Source organism: Podarcis gaigeae, assembly GCF_964106915.1.
Source record: "Podarcis gaigeae genome assembly, chromosome: 1".
Classification (NCBI taxonomy): domain Eukaryota; kingdom Metazoa; phylum Chordata; class Lepidosauria; order Squamata; family Lacertidae; genus Podarcis; species Podarcis gaigeae.
The window spans coordinates 97,924,039-97,949,721 of NC_139678.1; the positions used below are offsets into that span (position 1 = coordinate 97,924,039).

A 25,683-nucleotide genomic window follows, 5' to 3' on the forward strand; every position below is an offset into this window, starting at 1 on the left:
CCCTGTTGCTTGGCAGCCTATTCCCATTTGAGGAACACAGGAAGTTGTCTTTCATCAAGTCAGGCCATTGGCATTGTCTTCTGTGAGTGGCAGCAGCTCTCTAGGATTTCACATCCTTATCTGGGATTGAACCTGACACCTTCTGCACGCAGAGCATTGCCAAATGCTATGCCGTTGATCTGTTCTCCCTGCCCTCACAGCTCCACCCAGGACTCATTTTAAAGCCCCATTGGCTGCAGCTGTAGAATTTGCCTCCTTCTGCCATGATCCTGTGGTGCTGGAGGCCACATTTTCCTCAGCTATATGAGGTCTTCCTCCCAACCTTGTATTATTGCTTGTTTCTGATCTTGGGAGAACGATGCTCCACAGGGCAAGACCAGGCCAACAGGGGTGAGTTAGGCCTCAGCCATGTAGTCCTTGATATTTATTTAGGTTTCCAAATCTCATCCCCAAGACACCAAACTAGGGTCTTCAAACATGTAATGAGACTTTAAAATGTAATATTTTAAGTGCCTATATGAAATTAAAATGAACCCAATCAGCCTAGCCACCAAAAGTCAATCCAAAGAGAAGCTGTTCACACTTTGGGGAAAGAGAAGCAGTTATTTAGACTCCCTCATTGCATGCTCTTAAGGGACATTGGATTTGATGCTAAGATGGAACAGGCAAATTGGATAGATTTTATGAGGAAATATATACAGATCCGGGGAGGAAATGTTGCAGTTGTTTGGGATTCTTTACTTAGAAAAGAGGTACATGAGAGGTGGCATGACAGAAGTTTATAAAATCATGCACTGAATGGAGAAAGTTGGATGGAGAAAAGTTTTTCTGCCTCTTTCATAATGCTGAAACTTGTGGCCATCCAATGAAGCCAAATGCTGGAAGATTCAGGGGAGATAAAAAGGAGGAGGAGGAGGAAGTACTTCTTCACACACTGCATAGTTAAGCTTTGGAACTTGCTCAGTAGTGGAGAAGGAGGAGGCAGTAGTGACCACACCGACATGGATGATTTTAGAAGAAGGTTAGACAAATGCTTGGATGATAAAAAGCTAACGGCAGCAACTAGCCATGATGGCTATGCCCTGAACCCATGATCAGGGGCAGTCATGGGATCCATAAGAGGGGAGAGTGCCCTTGCGCTGAAGTCCTGCTTGTGGGTTTCCCATAGGCATCCAGGTTGCCACTGTGAGAGCAACATGTTCTTATTGTGAGAGAGGGAGCAATTCAGGAGGAAGCCAGACCAGGGTGCAGGCATCCAAGAAACCACAGTGCACAGTTATACCTGAAACTATAGATGCTACATTGTAGGGCTGCCATCTAATTTTTTGTATGGTTAAGATTATTTATTCCCTGTATTATGGTTTTTCTTTTCTTAACCCCCTTTCTTCTTTAAGGTGCATTAGATATACCCTTCCTGCAGCCCAGACAGCCTCCCTTTCCTCAAAGCATACTCTAGCACATGATTGGCAGCATTGCAAATGCTATTTTTAGAAGTGGCTTAAGGGTGCCATTGGGGGCATTTATTTCCAGTGTATATCTGAGCTTCAAAGAAGCCATGTTTGTCAGCATCACAACAGAGGATCACCTGTCACAATCCCCATAATTATCACCCTCTCACTTCCAGGAGCAATCTGCATATTAAACACAAATATACATTTAATGTCACATCTAAGTTGGCCCTTAATAAAGAAACTAGATCTGCATTAACTTAAAAGGTGAGGAGTATTGGTTAGTTTATGCTTAACCTGTCTAATCACAGGAACATGGTATAAAATAATTCCCAGTAGAGCTGCATAAATGATGAAGCTAATCAGATCTACGCTGTGCACCAAGTCAGAAATACCTGGGTAATAATATCCGTGCAGAAAGGCCATGGGGTGGTGGTCTGGGGTCATTGGGGGTGTCAAAGACCTATTACTATTTCTGCAGCAAGGTCCTTCCAATTATCATGAAAGGAGAGCTTTTTGTATGCTCTGAAGCATTTGGGACAACTAAAATCATAAGGTGCTTCAGTTTGAAAAGAAAGATATACCGGTTTTGTTTCATACAATGGAACTTCATGGAAAACACAACTTAAGTCACTCTGAAAGATGATATTGGATCATGCCAAATCATTTGCCCATGTATGTACATTGAAAAGAGTAGAACTAGCTGAAAGGCTACCCAGAGATGTCTGCAGTGATTGTTGTAGTACAACCCAAATTATTATTATTATTGAATAGTTTTAAGATTAACGTATAATCTTAGAATTTGCCACTATGCTACTGAAGAAAGGATGGCCATTTTCCCCACTCAATAACAATTTCAGTGATAGTACAGTGAATTTTCTTGTATCATTACCAATTTACCAAGTGCATCTTGACCAACCCCACTTCCCAAGTTCCAGGAAACTCCAGTGGCTGAACCAGCTTGACGGTCAGACCAGAACCGGTATTCTGTGACATTTCTATACTTATTTTGCTGGCCAGAGATGCTGAAACAGCCGTATCCCAGATTGAAGGACCCTTGGGAAACCACGAGAAACCCTGAAGGTACCCAAAGCTGTAAAGTACTGGAACAAAATATGTAAATATACTTAAAAATTAAAGTAGGTGTGAAAGACCTGTAGTCAAGCAGAGGTTTTCACAATCCTATGAGACTTACAATCTCAGTTAATTCCCTGGTTTATTTCCAAACCCGCCCCCTCAAATTATGATTATTACAACTTACTACCAGCCCTTCACCCTAAGGTCCCAGTGTGGACACAATGATAATATTGAAACAATACTACACAATATTTAAAACAGTTTAAAATGACTTTAGGATTACAAAAGAAGGTGGGTCCTAAAAAATAGAATGATAATTACCAGCTGCCCAAACAGGCTTTTGATAATTGTTCCTTCATAATTAATCCTTTTCGTAGGGGTGTTCAGTTTCTCAATAAAACAAAAATATCCACTTAACTGTAGCATGTTGTACAAGACACTCTTTAAGCATAGGTAGGGAGAAAAGGTGTAAATCTACACATGATTTAGTGAAGTTTGAATTAAAAGAAAGCAAAATTCAAACTCCTTAAGGCAGTCTACCCCTCCCCCCGCCTTGGCTAAGGTCTTAGGTATCATGCAGAACCCAACAGCATACAGTTTCCAGGTGCCCTTTGTTTTTAAGCCCTTTCAAAATGTCCAGTATTGCTTCATCCACATGGTTTCCAGGCTCTGGAGCAGCTCCAGTTGTGCCATGTATTATATATATATATATTCAAACCTTGAAAAGAAGGAAAGCAAGAGATACTTGTGTCTGCCCCCACCCCTTAAAATCTAAACCCATCAGGACTGGGGAAAAGAAGGCTCATTCTCTGCTTATACAAACCGATTAGAGTCTTATAATCAGTAGGGCTTGTGGAGAGCCAACCAGGAAAATAAACATACAATAAAATATGTTTCAGTTCTTTATGCTAATGAAGGCTGATTCAAATGGCCAAGATGGATCATGTTTCTGATTGTCCCCAATTCACCTTCAACAAAGCTGAATAGCTGGTCAGCTGAGCTTTCCAGGAAAAGAAGTGGCGTCAAGGAATGCCTCTGGGGGAACATGTGTGACCATAGGGGTCATGATGGCAACATGTGCACTAAACATTGGCTGTTTTGTGCCTCCTCCTCCTACTGGTCAGTGTTGCAGACCCGTTACATGATGCTACTAGTGCAAACCTAGAACGGTTTGGAAACCACCTGACCACATGGACTCCATTTCCTCTCACTTTTCTCTATTGGCAGATAGGCAAAGACACACGATAAGACACTCCCAACCCTAGAGCTACTTGGTCATTTTGACCCTAAGAAACGATGATTTCTGCTTGGATGGAGTGTCTAGATTAGATTTTAAACAGTTGACCAGGGATGTGAGGCCACCTTGCATTTCTGACGCAACTGGTAAGACCCTATCCAGCAATTAACGGACTTTCTCCAGAGCTTGGCTGGTTTTCATCCATCTGGTCCACGTGTACCTGAGATCCTGCCCCTGCGCTTGAACTTGCATTTCCTCAAAGGCACCGAATACAAGTTTCTTTGTGTGCAAAGTAAGTAGCAAATTCATCACAATGGGATTGATGACATAAATCCAGCAACTTTTGTAGAAGCAGCTTTGTGCTAGAGCCCAATATACAGTCAGCTGTTGTTATAAACAGGATAAAACTGTCACAAATATGACTCATGCATCATTGCTCCCTTTGTAGGCAGGCAGAGAATGCGGCAAGTGGTCCAATAACTGAGCTCATTAAAGAGACAGTTCACCCCCACGGGAGGCCAAACAGACTTGCTTGGGCATACCACTTGTGCAGGAATAGTTATACCAGGAATTTGCATTGGGGACCTTGCTTCTGCCTCCTTAAAACCGGAGGAAAGGAATTGGCACCTTCTCATGCACAACTGCTACTGCCACCACCTCGCTGTTTGCAACCTGCTTTTCAGCTGACTAAACTCAGTGAATTGAAAGACTTAGTCCAATGGAGAGCGAAACGAGAGACCTTAAAATAAAGGAGGTAAGCCACCTAGAAATATAAATAAATATTGCAAACCTACCCCTTGCTTTCCCACCATTTAGTCCCACTAAATGTGACCATTTAGAGAAGGGGGTTGGGGACCAATAGCCGCATCCTCCTTTAAGGGATCATTTGTCCCCAGAGAAAGTATACGTTAGACAACTTTCCTGAGGGGGTGTGTGGCAAAATTCTAAAATATTCTGTGGGTATCCCATTACTTTGATATTCAGGGTATAACAGGGTTCTGAGTCTTTCCCTGGTGTTACTCTATTCTTTCCTATGGGTCATTCTGTTCAGGAAACATCTGGAAGGGGCAGAAACGTTTTTGTGAAGGTAAACAAGCTAAAGAAAACCTTAGCTGTTTCTATTTAAAAGGTAAGAACAGTGGCGTAGCGTGGGGGTGCAGGGGGGGCCGGCCGCACCGGGCGCAACATCTGGGGGTTAGGGTTAGGGGACGCAAATCCACGGGTTAGGGGGCGCAAATTACTTGCCTTGCCCCGGGTGCTGACAACCCACGCTACGCCACTGGGTAAGAACTCCACCCCAAATAACTTCCCTCCCCCAATTGATCTTAAGGAGCAGGTTTGCCCTAACTTCATGAAATGCTGAAAAGGCTGGGCCAAATAGTTCAGTCCACCACTCTTTTCTTAAAATTATTTTGCGCTAGGAGAATCTAATACGTTTTGTAAGGACTCAGTAAGGCAGGTGTGGAGAACCTGTGCTGCACTACAAATCCTGTCATGCCTAAATTTCATTGGCTACACTTGCTGGAGGTGATGGGAGTTGTAGTTCAGCAACATCTTGTGGGTCAAACTTTTCCCACATTTGTATCAGGGCATCAGTTAGTACAGCTTTATAGACTTCTGTTAGCCTCATTCATCCAGAGGTGGTAAATCTCTGGGCTGTATGGCTTCGGAATGGAAATGGAGGCTTATGCGATGAAAATGAGCATGTAAGGGAAAGACTAGGTCAGGATATTCCACCCATTGTCAACATGGAGGGTTTTGTATTTGTAATACTCGGGCGTGTGAGCCTCTTCCTGCAGTCTGAAGTCATATAGCTCAGGCATAGATTTACCACCTCTGGGAGAATTGGGCTCAGCCAGTCTTTCTGCCTCCTTTCCATTAACCTTCTATCGAACCCAAGAACCATACAGAGCCAGACTACTGCTGCATCCAGCTCATTATTGTTGACACTGACATACTGGCAATGTTAAACGCCGGGCTAGTTCATGCCATGTATATGTAAAAACACAGCGGTCTGAAATCCTGGACACCTTCTGCCTAACATCTAAATTATTTTGCTTAGAAATGCTTCCACCAAATTCTTAAGTTTTATTTTAAACCGTAAGCATGATATTCAATTGTGGTGTGTTTCAAAAGGCTTGCACTTGGTTTGGACTTTATGCATGTATACTTAGAAGGCTATCCCTGCTGCGCTCTATTGGGCTTACTTCCAAGTAAGTAAGTGTAATATAGCACTGCAGCCGAAAACCTAATCTGAGGGTACCATGGCTTCTGGTTTTGTTTAGGTGGCCCAGCCAAGTTGAGCAAATTTAATCTGCCGTCTGAAATTCTCCAGCCTATCATTATATTTCCAATGGTTGTCCTTAGCCCACAGGGTCACTGGTAACTTGTGCTCACAAAAACGCAGGATATATTTTACCAGTTGCTGGTCCTTAATTGCCCTCGGGCAAATTCTCTCAACTGAAACATTCTTCCCAGGTCAGTTCCTGAACAACTGTCCTCATAATGGGATGACAGCCTGTTTCCTCCCCTATTCCCTTCCCATTCAGAAAACCTGCTGAGAGATCCTGCTGCCCTCTGCTGCCCCAGGAGTGCCAAGCCAAAGACATCTCTATCTGATTTTCCACAAGGGCATGAGGTTAAGTAAAAGATCTAACTATATGGATGGAAAACGCAGTAATAAAACAAATGAGTGGTAAAGGCTTCCTAACACATCAGGTTTAGTATCTGAAACAAGACCAAGTAATTTGGCATTCCAAGATTCATGGAGAAGATCAGCTGATAATACCCTGAATTCTGACCATTGACCATAATACAGGGGTACCTCGGGTAACAGACGCTTCAGGTTACAGATGCTTCAGGTTACAGACTCCACCAACCCAGAAATAGTACCTCAGGTTACTGTGCTTCAGGATGAGAACAGAAATCGCACGGCAGCGGTGGCAGCAGGAGGCCCCATTAGTTAAAGTGGTACCTCAAGTTAAGAACAGTTTCAGGTTAAGAATGGACCTCTGGAATGAATTAAGTTCTTAACCAGGGGTACTACTGTAAAAAGATTGATGAAAAGACTGTTGGAAGCACTCCTAGAATTTACATGTTTTAAATCCTTGCTTCCACCAAAGGTAAGGCTACCCTCCTTTCTTAATGTTGCAGATGAGATATCACTGGATAGACAGAGCAGGGTGTGAGTGAGTACTTCTGTAACTCCTCAATAAAGAAGGAAAAGTAATGGATATGTGCATTTAGAGTTGCATTTGGAAATGCACACCCATTTGGAAGTAGCACAGCAAGAGTGGGTGACATTTGCATATGGGGGACAACTGAATTTAGGTGCTACCCACCTGCAGCTCCCTTTTCTCAATGAGATGTGTATTTTGAAACCCATCTGAGCGGGCTCCCCCATCCATGTTCTGCCCCAACTTGGAATGTATAACTGCTTTTTATTAGAACTGCAATGGAGTATAACTCTTGCTATGGAGTACTGAAACTGCAGCAGAGTGGCAACGCTGGTAGCATCCACAAAGTGTCCTGAACAGTACTACTACTTCTTCTTCTCTCTGGTTCCCACTGAAGATAATCGAGAAGGAATAGTTTGCCCTTAACAATGTTGTCATGCAGCCAAATCTGATTAGTTCAATGGCAACACTGATGCTAATGTTCCCTAAGTTATCTATGATCCCATGATTGACTAGAATCTTGTAAGGAAGAAGCTCTTTCGGATCATTTAAATGGCAGCAGTGAGGTTAGCATGTTCACTGATTCGTTGGCTATAGTGACTCAGTTAAGAAGCTTTTCCAAATCATTTAAAACTGTCCAAAATCAAGGTAACAATGGCCGCAAATAGGCATGAAAAAGCTATAAAAGAGTATAAACCAACAAACATTTTCATACTTCATGAAACAGCAACTTTCACACTGAAAACCAAGCTCTAATGATAGAATACCTTCAGTTGGCAAAGTTATCAGGAAGAGTAAGAAATGACATGAAACAGAGTGTATATAAGGAATGGAGAATATTTAAAGAATACTTAAAAAATCATTATAAGAGTGAAATTCTCTTGGCAGAACTAGACTGATTCTTGTAAAACAAAAAGTGTAAATAATATTATGTTAGGTTAGGACATATGAAGATAATTGAATGTAATATGAGGCTGCGCGTTTCAGGAAAGAATAGACACAGTAAACAAAAATTTTGGAAGTCTTTTTAAAGTTTATTTATAGAAATCTTTTTCCCCTTTTCCCCTTCTTTTTATGAAATTGCATTTGTATGAACATAAAGGTCAATTTATTATATTCGTACAGAAGATTTGTATAAAATTATGTACTTCTTTTTCCTTATTTTTCTTCTTCTTCTTTGTTCCACCTTTTGTATTGAATACTGTTGTATATATAGACTTATTTTTTTAACTGAAACTAATAAAGATTATTTAAAAAGAAGGGGGGGACCCTAAGCTCGTGAAAATTCAGCGCAGCACTAATTTTCACTTACTTTGCTAACTACGCAGCCTTGCAGCACAGCCCTATGCATGTTTAGTTGAAAGATGCTTTCATGGTGTTCACAGTGTGCCTAGTTTTGTAGCTGGATAATACCAAGCAGTCATCTGTCTTGAATTAAAGTTATATAAAGTTTTATTGAAGGTTGGTATACATTTGGCTGGTATACATTTGGCCAGCAGAGGGAACAATAGACCTTGTTCTTGAGCAACATAAAGAGGGGAAAGCCTTTATCATTCCTGCTAAGGAAATATAAATATAAAGAGGGAAATGTCAACAAGAATGACTGATAACAACCACGACTGTAAATACTTTCACTGACTTAAGACAATTCAGGCAGAAAGGGTGCCTTTAAACATATATTTCTTACATTGTGAAGTGACTTTTGTGGCTACTTCACAGGAAATTCTTATACAAGAGGGCCATTTATGACTGAGACAACAACCTTCAGACTCCCAAAGTTTCACTCCTGGGCTTTTTCCAGGAGTGTCACGAGTGACTGGCCAAGGAAGAGAGTTGGAGGTATGGTGAAAACATGACCCAGAATCTAGCAGCTCTGGGAAAAAGCAAATTGAGTGTTAGGAATCTGTAGGGAAATGTTCAAAACTAAATTGGCCTATATTGCAATCTCTTTATAAGTCTGCTGTGAAGCCACACTTCCAGTTGGCACTAGAAAATGAAAGGATATTAAACATGATCAGATGATTGGAACAACTTCCTTACCAAGAAAGGTTACAAGATGGAGATTGTAAACTTACGCATCGTGTAAAGAAAGTGGATAGAGAGAAATTCCCTACAGCCCTCATGATACCAGAACCTGCAGCCATCCAGCTGCTGCCTAACACTTATGTCAGTGAATAAAACAGTTTTACCTGCTTGGGGAGAAATTGCTAGCATAAGGTTTGTCTCACATGTTTGTAATTCTTCAATGGGAAACACATCACGGGAAAGGGATTTGGAGTTCTGCCTGAAGCTGCAGGCAGAAAAAGCACCCATCCCATCACTGTTTATGTGTTCCGGATTCCCAGCCCTCAAAGCTGCTTTTCTTTGAAAATGTTTCTGTGTTTTGTTACATGTGTTCATACAGTAGAGAGCAAGGACAAATGAGCAGAACCTTTATACAGGGTAGGAGAAGTGAGATTCTAAAGTTACCTTGTCCAGAAAGAAACTGTCTCTTGGCTTAAGCTAAGCTTTGGAACCAAGTACTTGGTCAATAATACTTGCTACTTCTTGTCTCATACTTTGTGACTTGGTGAATGTTTGGGGTAGTATGTTGTGGTCCAGCAAACTGTTTTTAAGGAAGGGCACTGAGTTCACATGCAACACCAAACTATTGTTAAAACAAACCAAGGCTCATAAGCTAACAAACAACCATGACTTAGATCATGGTTTGTTGGCAATAAACAAGCCATAGATTGAGCAGGTTTTAGACTTGATGCTAAACCATGGTTCGATAAATCAGAGTTTAATAAACTATGGGTGAATGCTATGTGTGAACGAGGTCAATAAATATTGAGTATATTGTAAAATTTAGTATGGCAAATTGTATTTTCATAGCTATACAATGCTAGCTGCTGAACTGAGAAGGGGCATGCTTCTTGACCTATTTAAATATCACCCTTTTCCCATACACTTTGTATGCCAAGTTTCTTGTGCACTCCCTAAAGGGGTAACATTATGACTTCATATGTTATCTATGGTCTTCAGGATAAGGTATCTTCTTAGAGCATACTAATTCAAGCGACTGGGGGGAGGGTGATAACAGGTGTGAGGAAGGACATTCTGAGATACTACAGGTCATAGAAAGCTCCTCAGTGGGCCAGGAGACTGACATACAGTGACAGTAACAGATGGAAATATCAACTAAGAGTCAAATCTGTCTCTAACCTTTAGCACTGCTGAGCCAAAATGCATATCACTTTGAAATGGATGAGGGGGGTATAGGAAAGTACCAGTAGAGACTGAAGACCAGCTGTGCCTGTGCCTGCCTTCTGTACTTCAACACACTGGAGTCCATCTGGAGTATATAAGCCAAAAGAGAGCAAGAACGGGTCCTTAAAGAAGAGAGAGACTGGAGAAGGCCTATAGAAGACATGGAGCCAAAAGCCAAGGTGAAAAGGTAAGAATGATGTGAGCCACTCTGACTGTATAAGAAGATAGACATCTCTATTCAGAAGGATTTTATATTATATATACATCCATTTTTACAGTATAATATATATTTACACCCATTCTTACAGTTTACTGTAATGTTGAGAAGTTATCAGGACTGTTATTGCAGACTGAGGTTTAGAGACAGTGATTTTTCCAGTACCATTCAATCAGAGCAGAGGAACTTAAATATTTATGCTCATGTTTGGATTAGATGACCTTCAAGGTCCCCCCCCCCCAAAAAAAAACACACACCCCTCTATCATATGTTTGGGACACAACACTGAATATGCCCCACCCACAAATAAAAAACCAGTGTTTAAAATATTTAATTTAGTTACTAGTCCTTATGGTTTTAAAATGTGGAGAGCAGCTCATGAAGTGGTTTGTTTGTTTTTATCTTATGTTTTTGTGTTGTGAACCACCCTGGGATGTATAGATGAAAGGCGGTATGCATTTTTTATAAATGATAATGATAAGAAGCAAAAACTAGCCCAAGACTGTGTAGGATTTTGTGCCATCATGGGGCAGGGATTCAGTGTCCTAAAGACTTCTGTGTCCCTCTGCAAGAGAAGCAAATGAAGTCCAAACTGGTGTGGGGTGGCGCTGTGAGTTTGTGTAGATATAGTATGTGGGGTAGAAGCCTAGCCTTAGAGGTCACATCAGTCAGGGACCTAGACAAGAACTTTGTTGTCCGTCTCCAGCAAGAACGCCACAGATGCTGTGAACTGCCCTGAGATCCAAGGATGAAGGGTGGTAGACAAAACAAACAAACAAGGTGTAGGAAAGGCTTGACTTCACCCAGATACATAGGTTTAGTGCTGCTTAGAAATTAAACAGTGGAGTTCAGTGGGTGTTTTGATAGACTGCATCACAGAAATAGGGAACTAATTAATATGATGGTCTAACTCAGCATAATCCTGCTCTGTATGCAGACCACTAAGGATAAGTCAATAATTTCCAAGCTTTGCTCTTAAGCAATAAAAAATGAAGCTGGCATAAGATAGTTCTGCATTTGTATTCAACCTAAAATCTTTTTTTGCTGAAATAAATTCCAAATGCTTCTGCAAGTTCTCCCTGTGTACATTTTTTATGTCTCACTAAGCCTGCGTGTTGCAAACACACATACACATATAAACATATATCGTCAGAGAGGTGTGGCTTTTCAAGATTGTGGCCTAGAATGGAACAGACACACATCACAAATATGCACTCACACAATGCTGTGCTGTAGTGATGACTCCTTGAACCTGATTGGCTATCAGTTACTTCCAGGGGGTTGGCATGTATGGCTGTGCTACTTAGGCTAGGAAGGGGCTGGGTCATTCTGGTGCAGTTAGCCATAAGCAATATTTTTTTTCATCACCAATGCAGAGTCTCCAAAACAAAGCAAAGCAAAAGTACAGATGGCTGCTTCCAAAATGGTGTGTTTTCCAATGGATTTTGCTCCATGAATGGTGCCAAGCTGCCTGTGGTTAGAGCCATAGATGATGATGAAGAGTATGGAAAAAGGTACGCCAGGGAGCACCAAAGCCCATGTCTCGGGGTTGGGAGAGCAACTGTGAAATTACTGCCCAGCTGACATAGGAACAGGTGAGGGATTGCTCGAATTGCTAAATAAATACCATGTTTTCTTTGCTGCAGGAAAACACAAGATGCCCATTTTGAGAAAGAGATATTGGTGACATCTGCAAACAATTCAGGTAATTTTGAAGCTTAGCAAGTTGCAAGACAGATATATATTATTGTGGCTACTTGGCAAAATGGTGCCATGGCAAGGCAGGAAAACCTAGAGTCCAATTAAGACCACTGCTTCTACATTTGAGCTCACACCAGCCTAAGTTGGAATCTTACCTTGCCTCAGATGCAGAATCAAAAGCAGTGAAAAAGGCAAGAATGGGAGGTGTTCTCAACATGCAATAATAAGACGAAGATGATAAAATTAAATCCTGCATGAGAAGCCATAAGCAACAGCAGCTCCATGCCCATCTGCTACCTGGAGAAGGATACATGTCCCACTGTCACACCATGGATTATTTACTGGCAATGTGACTGGAGCTGGACATAGTTGTGTCTGTGTGAGGAGACCATGTTATTTTGAAAGAGGGCACTGGAGCAGCCACAGAGACAAAGAAGAGTGGATACTACAAGAGTAGGTCATTAGTTCAGTAGGAAGGTGTAGGGTGTGTGTGTGTGTGTGTGTGTGTGTGTGTGTGTGTGTGTGTTTGCATCCTACTGAATATAGGTGTGTATCCACAGAACATCTTTGTGGATTCTGCTAGCAACAATTATTTTAGATAGAAAAGGCAGAAATCTGGGTTCTGGTCCTCTGATTTCAGAGGACAGGACTTCTAGCATCTAACCAGAAGATCAAACAGAAAAGAGGTTAATGATGGGATCTACACCATAACATGACAGTCATCTAGACTAGACCAGTAGCAAAAAGGGCCTTCAGTGGAACAGCACAAGCTTCCTACACAAGAAGTTTGATCCCTAACTATGGTATTGAAGAGGAATGGGTACTTGTGACCCTCCAGATGCTGTTGTCTCCAGCTATAACTCTTCTCAGTTCCAGATGGTAAGGCCAATGGTTGGGGATGATGGGAGTTGTAGTCCAGCAACATCTAGAAGGCCACCAGTTCCCCATTCCTTGCCTTGAGAGCATGAGATTTGGAAGAGCTTAAAATAAATGCACATTCTTGAGACAATGGCATATAATAGGCAGAATGATTGGCACATGATCAGATAGAAACAGTAAGTATCTGATTCATTCATACAGGATGTTTTTCATTAGCCCAGTTCTTTTAATCCCATCTAGCAATTCCTGTCTCCTCCCCAACCTCAAGGCTCTATCAATGAAATACACTTTATGTGGCGCTTCCCTTGTGCCTGGTCTTGGGGCTCCATCTGGTGCAAAACACTATGACTTGACTATTGTTGGAGACAGATTATTGCCGGTACATAACTTTGGTGCTCAAGGCCCTTCACGGCCTAGGACCCTCGTACCTATGGGACCGCCTCTCCCGGTATGCCCCATGGAGAGCCTCAAGATCCATAAATAGCAACACCCTAGTGGTCCCGGGCCCTAAGGAAGTTAGATTAGCCTCAACCAGAGCCAGGGCCTTTTCAACACTGGCTCCGGCCTGGTGGAACGCTCTGCCTCATGAGACCAGGGCCCTGCAGGATCTGATTTCATTCCGCAGGGCCTGTAAGACAGAGTTGTTCTGCCTGGCCTTTGGCTTGAAGCCAATTTAATTCCCTCCCCCTCTCTCTTTTTTCTTTCTCCTCCTGTGATGAGGCTGCATTTTAATATTTTAATGTCTCAATATTTTAATGTTGTTTTTTAATCTTGTTTTTAAGTTGTATTCATTCAACTTGTTTTTATTATTGCTTGTTAGACACCCTGAGCCTGGCCTTGGCTGGGGAGGGCGGGGTATAAATAAAAATATTATTATTATTATTATTATTATTATTATTATTATTATTATTATGAGTTGCAGTGACTTCAATGCACTACTTAGCCAGGTTCAAGGCTCTTGGATTAATTTACAAGACCCATAACAATCTGAGTCCAGGATACCTCAAGGACCACTTAATCCCCTATATTTCTGTCCAATCATGGATGTCTTCAGAGGAGTCACAATTGTACAGTCCTGATGCTGTGTCATGATTAGCTACAGAGACAGAATCCTGACTATCTACATGCCCAGGAGGCTGGGTGGATTATATGTTTGGCAGCAATCTCGAGTTCATCAACAGCTACATATTTAGTTACAGCAGCTATTCTGCTGCATAACTTTAGTTAAGGCTGTATTAGCCAAGTCCCTGCTGCTTACATACTGTGCCCCCATCTCTGCCCTTTTTTATGACAGCAAATTTCCTGCTAAAATTTATGCTAGTGTAAGAATGCCATTACGTTGGCCATTGGCCCCAACTAGAATTGTGTTTGGAAGAGGGAATTGGGAGCACTCCTCTACCCATCCAACCAGTATAACTCCCAAGTAAAGCATTCAGAATTTGTCAGTTGCTAGGCACCATTGGCTAAATAAAGCTACATGCTCTATGAAATGTGAGCTGAGTATACATTTGCTGTCATATGTACATCTTTAAAGACACCCAAGTCTTGGTCTAACAGGGGCAGGTAAGACATGGAAAATCACATGTGTTAGCAGTCTGCCAAAGATGGAGGTCCTTATCTAGCATTTTATTGACACTCCTGTAACTGCAAGGGTTTCTCCATTCATATCAATGGAAGCAAGATGCTTATATGAGTGTTCCTTTGTGTACCCCACTCTGCTGGCTCCAGTGAAGTGAATGGGACAGTTGTCCAAGTGCTCTGAATGTGCTCTGGATCAAGATTATGGTTGGCAAGCTTCATAAAAGGCATATCAAAAGATATATATATATAGTGGCCTTAATTCTCCCCCCTACTTGTGTCATACCTCTCACATTCTTTGAGGATGAATCATGTATGTTAAATGTATAGCCACTATACACTATACTGTAGTGCATGTGCACAGCCTAGTCTTATTTCATTGCTTTCAGCGGAATCTGTCATAAACTAATCTTTGGTGCAATGAAGTTATTTACTATTGCTACTCAATGCACCTCTGAAGTTTTCTATGAGGTACAGTGGCATTTATTTCCAGCTCTTAACACCAATTTGGCTTTACATTCCAAAGAGCTTTGTGTGACCCAGCCCATGAGAAGCCTTACAGTGGATGAATACGCAAAAGCCTTTAAGTCATTCTTAGACCATTCAACTGAGCACCAATGCATGGGCCAGTTCAATAAGGAGGAGCTGCCAGGTATAATAGCCAGGTAAGGAAAAAAAATCAGAATGCTTAAAAATATGAATTTTGGGAAATGGTCAAATGTCCGCAGCTTCCTGCACTCTAATGCTCATCCTTCTCTAAAGGTCTCAAGGAATATTTATTTATTTTTCATTTATGTCCCTTCTATGATAATGGACGTGCAACGTGCAAACATATCTCATGGGATGCCTTGCAACCAATCCTGAGTTCAGTAGGGTTTACTCTTACTTAAGTGCAAAGGACTGTGATCCAACTCTTGGTGAAACTCCATATGGGAACTCTAGATGAGAACTCCTTTGTTTTGTGCATTATTTGCCCATTTGGCTTCCCCAAGTTACATTATTTGGATGGAAAACTCTTAATTTAAGGCAATCTTAATTTAAACTGTTACAGCTTCACAGAGCATCACTGATGTTGCTTAATTCAGGGCAGTTTGAACTAGTGACTCTAGGGCTCAAGAACTGTACTGTTATATGACACAGAAATGCTAGCCTGAGTTCATTATGGTCATTGGTGTGAACACATAAATTTATTGGACAAAAATGACTGGAACACAAATCTTCTAGAAATATCTATGGAAGCGGGGGGAAGCATATATTGTGATATATATTGCTCAAACCACATCTTGCTGTGAGAAAGTTTTGGCAATGCATTAGTGACAGTAGCACACGGTTTAGCAAAATAAACGTAGGGCTGCCATACATCCGATTTTCCCAGTTGAAACTGGGATTTCAAAGCTGGAATTGACATGTGGGGGAATTTCTGAGAGGTGGCGCTTTGCCCTGGATCTTAGGCAAGTCAATAGAAAAATAATGGGGTTTTTTGCATTTTTGTAATCTTTTGGGGTGTCCCAGTTTTTACTTTTTGAAATATAAATAAATATCAAAACTCCTGTATTTTAATGCTGTATAATAAATGCTTATCCTTTTAGCCTTGGAAATGGAAAATCTACTATCAATGTGCTAGGTGTGGGAAGTGGCACAGGTAAGGAACAAAAATCTAAAAATAATTATTCAGTTATGTATCTGCTTTGAGAGGGACACTCATGGTGGCAGCTGCCAATGCTTTGTTGTTGATTTTTCCTTTCTTTTAATATAGACACACAGCCTATTTGCTTTCAGGCTAAGGCATCCATTGGTCAAAATTATAAATAATATGTGGCTCATTCCCTGTGCACATTTTCATGAATCTGGATTTATTTAAGTGCAATGAAGTTGGATTATTTTCTTTCAGTGTCCATTATTCCACTTGGAGTACAGTTCCAAGTGTCATAAGGCTTCAGTGTCTGGTACTGTTTCTGTATAATGTCTGAGAGGAATTTTTTGTAGGATTTTTTTTTTTTTTTTTGGCATAGACTATAGAAGGAATGGGTGTAGCTCACTAGTTAAAGCCCCTGTTTTCCAAGCAGAAGGGCCCACGATTGATTCCTGGCATCTCTGGGTAGAGCTAGGAAGGATCGTTGAAGGGCCATTGTCCATCAATGTCAACAATACTGGGCTAAATGGACAACCAGTCTGAGTCCCAATCAGGCAGCTTCCTATGCCAATGCTGGAGAAATGGCTAGTAGCACTTGTTTAAAGCATCTGAAGCTTCTCTGAGGTATACCTGAAATACAGCATGATCCTCAGCATGTTTACTTTGAGATCAGCCACACTGAGCTCAATGGAAATAAATTCTAGATAAATATGCACATGATTTCAACCTTAAGGACTGACTGATTTTAATGAATGAATTTGCTTTGAACTTATCTTATAGGTGAGCAAGACTTGAAAATGATTAGGATAATTCAGGCTGTGCATCCAGGAATCTTTATCAAAAATGAAGTCATAGAGCCCAACCCTCAACACATTTTGGCGTATAAAGGTACAGCATTGCATTCTTTCTCTATCAGGATAACTGAGCTTATGTTGTGATCCACATGAAGTTCACTTTATCGATTATTTCATAAACAGAGGCTGTAAGAAATTCAACTGACCTAAAGAATGTCTCATTCAGCTGGCACCAGTTGACATCCATGGAATATGAGAAGCAGGCAAAAGAGCAGAACATTCAAAAGAAATACGACTTCATACACCTGATCCAGGTAAATTAAGGACCGATCATATGACATTCTCTGTTTTTGTGTTAGCTCACATTCTTTCTTCAATATAATCAACAACACTTAGGTGTCCTGGTATATGACAGGCCATATTTCACCAGTTCATCAGAATGAAAAGGAAATGGATGTGATGTTGATAATTCCTGCCAAATTATACTTTAGCCTTTACATAGGATTTGCTTAGTTTTGTGTGAGCAGCAATACATGTCTGGGACGCAGACTAAAACCATATTTTGTGCACGTAAAATCTGATAAAAAAGCGAGTGTTAAGGAAGGAAGGGGAGCACTCTTCTTCCCATGGGACTGCCCATACAGATACAACCTCGTATTGTCCCAATCTGTAAAATTAGAATTAATGTGTTGTTTTTTAAATGGAGAATAAAAGCAATGGGGCATTTATTAGTTTTCATATGCAGAAGCCCTCTATGAAGTTTATAATGATATATTAACAACAAAATGTTTCTGGCATTATACCTTTTAGATGCTGTACCGTGTGGAGGATATTGCAAGCACTATCCGATTTTTTCACAGCTGCCTAGACTGTTATGCTAAGCTTCTGATTATAATCTTATCAGGTGAGTGGTTTTTGTTGTTTCTGTTTTTGAAGTACTGATTCCCCAACTTGAGTAAGATTCTCCTGGAATTGATGGGGGCCCAGTTCAGGCACCAGCCAGGGACTGCCAATGTGAACAGTGCTGTGAGGGTGTGTCTTAGCCTGCCTGTCTGCCTTCAATGCACCCATCCCTGTGCACTCCATGTTCACCCTTGACCTTTCCACATTGAGCAAGATGGGCAGAAGGGGGTTTCTAAGCATGTCCATAGAAACCTAGGCAAGTGCCCTATACAGTCAGACTTCTCCTTATTTGCCATCCTCTGTTCTGTATATGGGTGGCGCTGTGAGTTAAACCACAGAGCCTAGGACTTGCTGATCAGAAGGTCGGCAGTTCAAATCCCCGCGACGGGGTGAGCTCCCATTGCTTGGTCCCTGCTCCTGCCAACCTAGCAGTTTGAAAGCATGTCAGAGTGCAAGTAGATAAATAGGTACCACTCCGGCAGGAAGGTAAACGGCATTTCCATGTGCTGCTCTGGTTCGCCAGAAGCAGCTTAGTCATGCTGGCCACATGACTCCCTCAGCCAATAAAGTGAGATGAGCACCGCAACCCCAGAGTTGGTCACGACTGGACCTAATGGTCAAGGGTCCCTTTACCTTTACCTCTATCTGTATCTGCCTCCCTTTCCCTTCCTGTCCAGAAGGCTGCCAGGGAAGGAGCAGATTGCTGTTGTGAGATATCTGAACTGTTTGCTTGCAGAGGGCTTCCTAACCCATCTTCCCCTGCTCTATCTCTTAGTTTTATTTCTCGTTTCAGCTTTGCCTCCTCTCTCTTTCAGGCTTTGCACACTCACGTAAGATCAGACCTCAGGTCTAATGGGTGAAATGGGGGCTTGCCCATTTATTTATTTTTTTAGACAGTAGGTGTGGTGTTGGAGGCTCTTGATCAAGAGATTCTACAACTTATCAAGGAAAATTACTATTTATTAACTGCAGTATACTCATATACAGGGTGTGTGGGTGTGATTTCTATGTAGTAAGTGTGCCTACAATATTAGCTTTGGTTTATGTCGCCTTAATTCTGCACAATGGCTCAGTGAAACTCACAATTTCCTTCCCATAGGTAAGAGTGGGTGGGCCTCCATATGGAAAAATTACAGACACTGTCTTCCCCCAACCGACAGCGGCCACTACATCACAGCTGATGACATCAAAGTTGTCTTGGAAGGAATGGGAGTTACATACCAAGTATACAATTTCCCTTCTTATTGGGATATAACTGAATGCTTTATTGAAGGAGATGCCACTGGAGGTCAAACAATGGACTTTCTGACAGGAACTAAAGACTTTATGAATTCAGCACCTCAGGATCTGAAGCAGAGTCTTCTACAGGCTTTGGGCCAGCCAGAATGCAGCACCAAGAAGGATGGAAGGGTTATGTTTGGAAATGATTTGAGTATGTTTGTCGTAAATTCCTAATGCTAGTCAAAACAGTAGACACCATTTTAGTTTGTGTTTGGTTAGGTACTGAGCAAGCAGAATCAGTTCTCTGTTGTGAAGAGAACTTGCTCAATACTGGAGAAGAGAGGGGCACAAACGGGGGAAGCTTATAAACATTAAGAACTGGAAGCAAACGTATTAGTGGATCTTTTGTGATTAAAATGGTATATATCTTGTTTATCATAGCAGGAGATTGACATTAGTTTTCATGGATACACACTGCCTCTGAGGCACAGGAAAGTGTTGCAACATAGAGCGTGATAATTTGAGTATATCAGCAAACTTTAAATTATGTTCACATAGCAGAAAACAGGTACGGGGGACTAATATTTAATGTATTGTATATATTTAAGAAAGCTCAGTAGCCTAATTGTGTACACATTACATGATCCCTAGGTATTTAGCCCAGCAAATATTCTGTCCTGTGGTGCATTTCTCTCTTTATTACTTTGCATTGTAATATGAATTTTGGATAATAGGAGCTCCTTACAATCAACAGTTAGAGGCCCTGAGGACTTTAGTACCTTTAAGATTTGAGAATTATTCAACACTGGCACACCATCAGCATGAGTATGTTTATGTACATCAGCCCCAAAGTAATATGGCAAGCCTGCCACTGTAATTTTTGTACTTTCATACTGTGTCCTTCCTTTTTAAAATAAATTGTTTCACACAGAGAGTTAATGTTTTCTTCTGTCATCAGACACATGGTATAGTTTCTCCAAAGGAAAAAGCATCTAGCTGGAGTTGAGAAAACATACATCACACACACACACACACACACACACACACACACACACTGGTACCTCGGGTTAAGAACTTAATTCATTCCAGAGGTCCATTCTTCACCTGAAACTGTTCTTAACCTGAGGCACCAGTTTAGCTAATGGGGCCTCCTGCGCCACCACAACGTAATTTCTGTTCTCATCCTGAAGCAAAGTTCTTAACCCAAGGTACTATTTCTGGGTTAGTGGAGTCTGTAACCTGAAGCGTCTGTAACCTGAAGTGTCTGTAACCCAAGGTACCACAGTAATATAGATAGATAGATAGATAGATAGATAGATAGATAGATAGATAGATATAGATGATATAGATATATAGATATAGATATAGATGATATAGAGATGATAGAGATAGAGATAGAGATAGAGATAGATAGATGATAGATAGATAGATAGATGATAGATAGATAGATAGATAGGTAGGTAGATAGATAGAGAGGGGGGGGGGGGAGAAGCAGGCAGGGAGCTTGATGTATGTACCAGAACTTGCACCCCATTCTCTTGAAATGGACTTGCCTTATGTTTTCAGTGTTTCTAAACGCTTGCCTTTGGAGCATACAGTGGCTAAAATGCTTCCCTTTTGTGCTGACTGGATGGCCCTAAGCACTGGAGACGGGGAACCTGCTGAAGAAATAGTAATGGGTCATCAACCCCCTCCCCCTCCAACCCTGAACTGCTATATCCCTGTCTTTGTTGGTTCTGTACTGTTCCCGTTGCCTCCCAGACGGATATGGTATATAACCTGCTCCACTAGCACAGTGATGGTGCATCTCTGTCCCATATATAACTGGTGTGTAGGATCAGTTTGCCTGTTACCAATCACCAGTTATTTTAGGACTTCTGTTGGTAAGGAAGAGGTCACAGAGGATTCAAGAAAAGAAGCAGTTAAATTATGGTTGTGGGGAGAAAATTAAATATCTACCGTTAATTAACAGGCAATTCTCCAAGGAGGCAAAGCAATTAAAATCGGTTAGGAAACTCTAAGCTGAAACCCAAAATGTGAATACTGTACACTTTTTTTTTTTTTTTGCTTCACATGTTTTAACGATCATTTAACAAAAAAGGAAATTTGTCAGAATTACAGAATGGTAGAGTTGGAAGACACCCCTAGGGGTCATCTAGTCCAACCCCTGAAATGCAGGAATCTCAGATAAATCATACACGACAGAGGGCCATCCAACCTCTCCTTAAAAAACTCCAGTGAAGGAGGGTCTACAAGTCCTCCCGAATGAGGACTAGATGACCCCCAGTTGCTGCTTCTGCCTTCTGGGAAATCAAATTATCAGTGAGGTAATGGAGAATTTTGTTGGACCTTAAATTCTTGGCAGAGTTTGAGGAAGTTGAAATCTCCCATGACTACAACTGCAGTGGTACCTCAGGTTAAGTACTTAATTCGTTCCGGAGGTCCGTTCTTAACCTGAAACTGTTCTTAACCTGAAGCACCACTTTAGCTAATGGGGCCTCCTGCTGCTGCCGTGCCGCCGGAGCCTGATTTCTGTTCTTATCCTGAAGCAAAGTTCTTAACCTGAAGCACTATTTCTGGGTTAGCGGAGTGTGTAACCTGAAGCGTATGTAACCCCAGGTAGCACTGTACACTTCTCCTTTTTGAATGTTTGGTAATCTGTTCTAGGGAGACATCATCCAAGTCTTCAGTCTGGTTTGGATGTCTATAACAGACACCCACAGTAAGGTCACTCTTGTTTCCCTCTCCTAGAATTTCCCCCATATCTTCTCAATTTGTCTTCCATACTCCAAGTCATGTACACATCATTTACATAAAATGTGATTCCTGCATATTGTTATGAGAAACCTTGCATCGTGCCCTTTGTTACCATTAAGAGCAGTGGACTCGTAATCTGGTCAACCGGGTTCGCGTCTCCGCTCCTCCACATGCAGCTGCTGGGTGACCTTGGGCCAGTCACACTTCTTTGAAGTCTCTCAGCCCCACTCACCTCACAGAGTGTTTGTTGTGGGGGAGGAAGGGAAAGGAGATTGTTAGCTGCTTTGAGACTTCTTAAGGTAGTGATAAAGCAGGATATCAAATCCAAACTCCTCTTTTTCTTATTGTGTCTTTGCCAGTAACATAAACTTTGCTTCAGTGTATAGGCTTCATATAGCTTGCTTCCCCCGCCCCCACTATCAAATCAATATCAACACACACACTGCTCAAGCACAGTGGAATTAGTGTGGCCACTAGAGGGCTATGTAACTCAACACTTTTGATCATCTCCATTTCAAAGCTGTGTTAAGTTTTAACAGAAACATGAAGCTTGCTGCAAGGGTTTGCTCTGGGCTTCGTTTTGCTGGATCAGGGCACTGTGGCATCTGCCGCTCAGAAGAGCGGTGGCGGGGGGTGGGGGTGGGGGTGGGGAATCTGACCTATTTCAAAGTCCGGTTGTTGCCTTGATCATTCTTACCGCAGGCTGTCAGACCACTATGCGGATGTTTCCTTTGTTTGTCTGCCAGGAACTGGGAGCTAAAATTCAAACTGAAATCTTTCGATGCCAGGGAATCATTGGGAGGCAAGGGTGACATCTATTTAAAGAAACCATAGAGAAATAAATGAGCTGCATGCTACTGATCAGTTATTGTATACTAAGTCCAGTATGGTGTAGTGTTTAGAGGGTTGAAAAAGGACCTAGGACACCTGGGTTCAAATCCACACTAAGCAGTGAAGTTCACTGGGCAAACCTGGGCCAGTCACTGTCTCTCAGCCTAACCTACCTCACAGGGTTGTTGTGAGAATAAAATAGGGTGGAAGAGAACTATGAATGCCACTTAGAGCTCCTTGTTAATCAACTGGGAACAGGACACTGTCATGGTTACTTCCTTCCCCCAGCCCTATATGGAATGCCTAGGATGGTCATGTCCTACTTTACAGCAGGTTGTCCTCTGTTCAGTAGCAGCTGTGTGGTGGGGCAGTCCTAATCTTAGGCTGTGTACATATGTACATTTAAAACACATTCAGCCCCGCCCCAAGAATCCGGGGAACCGTAGTTTACCTTCACAAAGCTTCAATTCCCTTAACAAACTGTAGCTCCCAGGGTTCTTTTTGGGAAGAGGGTGCTTTAAATGTGGTCTCAATGTATGTATGTTATGCATGCAGCTTAAAAGAGGTCTTCCTTCCTGTGCGCAAGGGATCATAATGGTTTTTGCACAGAATTCCCCCTCCTCCAAAACCACATAACACATATGGGGCCCCAAATGTGATATGTGCTTTGGAGGACCTGCCTTGTAGAATCCATGAACTGTGTGGAGTGGAAATCGCATACCTAGCAGTTGTCAGTGCCACCATGGCACTAAAAACATTGATCCAAGGTGCAGATCCTCATGATTTTAATAAGGCATTCCCACCCACACAACCCACCCTCAATTTAAAGGGAGAGGGATACGAAGGCAGGTATTAGAATGGGATCATATGTCAAACTGATCCAGAGATTGAAACCTATATGTGGTAGGGTCAGAGATGTTTCTCCCACCTGATGCTTACTGTTCTGTAAGGAAGAGAAAGTACCTGGGGGTGGGAGAAAGAGGGGGAAGATAGGGTAGTGACAGGTGGGTAGGAGCGTTGGCCTCATTGGTTTATCTGGGTGAGGAAGGGGAAAGTAGCTGAATTCTTTCCAGTGTGGCCTTTGGGGGGAGGGGATCCCACAACCTCTCCAAGGAGCAGGTTGCTGTTATAACTGAAAGGCAATTTCGTTAATATTTCATATTCAGCTAATGTTATTTAATAAACTATTAAAAGCCTCCCTCTGCATTTCCATCAGGAAATGTTCAAGGCAGCTTGCAAAGTGTAGATGCATGGCATGATCCATGCATTTTTCTCCCCTTCCCTGGTCAGCTGGCAGTGCCTGCTGTAACTCACCCGCAGCCACAATCCTTTGCATGTTACTTAGAAGCAAAGTCCCACCGGGGTTGAAAGGGATTTACTGCAAGTGTAGATAGGATTGCATCCTAAATGCTACTTTTATCTGCAGTGTTGCAAGGTACACTTTAAAAAAGGATACATATAGCCATTGTTATAGACAGATTTGTAGCTGTACTTAAAAGAAGCCGTAGCCAAGGCACCGTCCCAAAGTAGATGCTGTACACAAATTGAATGTTTATGATTTTTAAGAAGAGTAAACAAGTAAGGGGGGCAAAGGCATCATATACTTCAATCTTTCTTGGACTGGAAGTGAGTTACAGTGCTATTTATGTTTTATCTTCTTTATAGCTTCCACTTGGCATGCTGCAAAATCACACCTTAGGTTTTACACTTTATTTGTTTTGCTTATAGCCATTTGGAAGTTTGTGAAACAACTTGAACTTCCAGTATACTGCTTTACTAGGAGTCTCCGTAACACAATGTCCCCAAGAGCTTAGTATGGTATAAGAGTGCTTTAAATGTATAGGCTGGATGCGTGCCAATGTTGGATTTAAAATGTGTGTTAGTTACCGTATTTTTCGCCCCATAGGGCGCACCGCCCCATAGGACGCACCTAGGTTTTTTTTGGGGGGGGAATTCCCCCCCAGGCGCAGGGCTGGCACCTCCGCGCAGTTGTTGGGAGCCCAGCACGACTTGGCGCCGGGCTCCGGATGACTGCGCGGAGCTGGGCAAAGCCCAGGGCTGCAGGCACCTCCGTGCAGCCGTTGGGAGCCCAGCACGACTTCGCGCCGGGCTCCCGAAGGCTGCGCAGAGCTTCCTGAAGCCTGGAGAGCAAGAGAGGTTGGTGCGCACCAACTCCTCTCACTCTCCAGGCTTCAGTGAAAGCCTGCATTCGCCCCATAGGACGCACACACATTTCCCCTTCATTTTTGGAGGGGAAAAAGTGCGTCCTATAGGGCGAAAAATACGGTAATTTCAAAAGTTACTTTTTATGCATTTCTTTGTTTTTGTTACTTAACCCATAGTCTGAGTTTTCAGCCACAAATAAATAAATACAAATGAAAAATGATCCCCTTGCAAAATAGTTGTGAGTTTTCTAAAAGGTAGGCCCCACTGTGTTCAGTGAGGCTTATGGCCTAATGATTGCTGCTGTCCAGCTCTAGTCTTAGCTTGTCTAGGCCCAGTGTTTCTCAAACTTGGGTTCCCTGCTGCTGTTGGACTACAACTCCCATAATTCCTAGCCCCTATGCCTGCTAGCTAGGGAAGATGGGAGTTATAGTCCAGCAACAGATGATTAGATGGCGTCTTGTATGCCACCTTCCGGCAACACCCCACAACGGGGTGAGCTCCCGTTGCTCGGTCCCTGCTCCTGCCAACCTAGCAGTTCGAAAGCACACAGTGCAAGTAGATAAATAGGTACAGCTCCAGCAGGAAGGTAAACAGTATTTCCATGAGCTGCTCTGGTTTGCCAGAAGCGGCTGAGTCATGCTAGCCACATAACCCGGAAGCTGTATGCCGGCTCCCTTGGCCAGTAAAGCGAGATGAGCACCACAACCCCAGAGTCGTCCGCAACTGGACCTAATGGTCAGGGTTCCCTTCACCTTCACTGTATATGCAGCTAATTAAGATGCACAAAGAACTGTCATGGAATGTTGGGTGGGAAGC

General features: G+C 42.2%; 1 protein-coding gene and 1 long non-coding RNA gene across 8 annotated transcripts in view; one reads left to right on the forward strand and one right to left on the reverse strand.

Moving 5' to 3' along the window:
* The window catches only part of LOC310833639, a 103,685-nt gene that overhangs the window by 28,068 nt on the left and 49,934 nt on the right, over positions 1-25,683 (reverse strand). The window lies entirely within an intron of this gene.
* Positions 3,834-20,045, forward strand: LOC310831930 (carnosine N-methyltransferase 2-like). Of its 7 annotated transcripts, XM_083713259.1 has the most exons (12): positions 4,151-4,516; positions 4,747-4,891; positions 6,312-6,400; positions 10,149-10,374; positions 11,781-11,918; positions 12,051-12,109; positions 15,089-15,227; positions 16,152-16,204; positions 16,976-17,083; positions 17,173-17,303; positions 17,800-17,893; positions 18,992-20,045. In XM_083713259.1, the coding sequence occupies exons 4-12, from the start codon at positions 10,349-10,351 to the stop codon at positions 19,345-19,347; spliced, it is 1,104 nt and encodes a 367-aa protein (XP_083569385.1). In that variant the 5' UTR covers positions 4,151-4,516; positions 4,747-4,891; positions 6,312-6,400; positions 10,149-10,348; the 3' UTR covers positions 19,348-20,045. The 7 variants fall into 7 exon arrangements, with proteins under 7 accessions (XP_083569384.1, XP_083569389.1, XP_083569390.1 ...); XM_083713258.1 differs by lacking the exons at positions 4,747-4,891; positions 6,312-6,400 and adding an exon at positions 3,834-4,054 and having other exon boundaries at positions 4,211-4,516; XM_083713261.1 differs by lacking the exon at positions 6,312-6,400.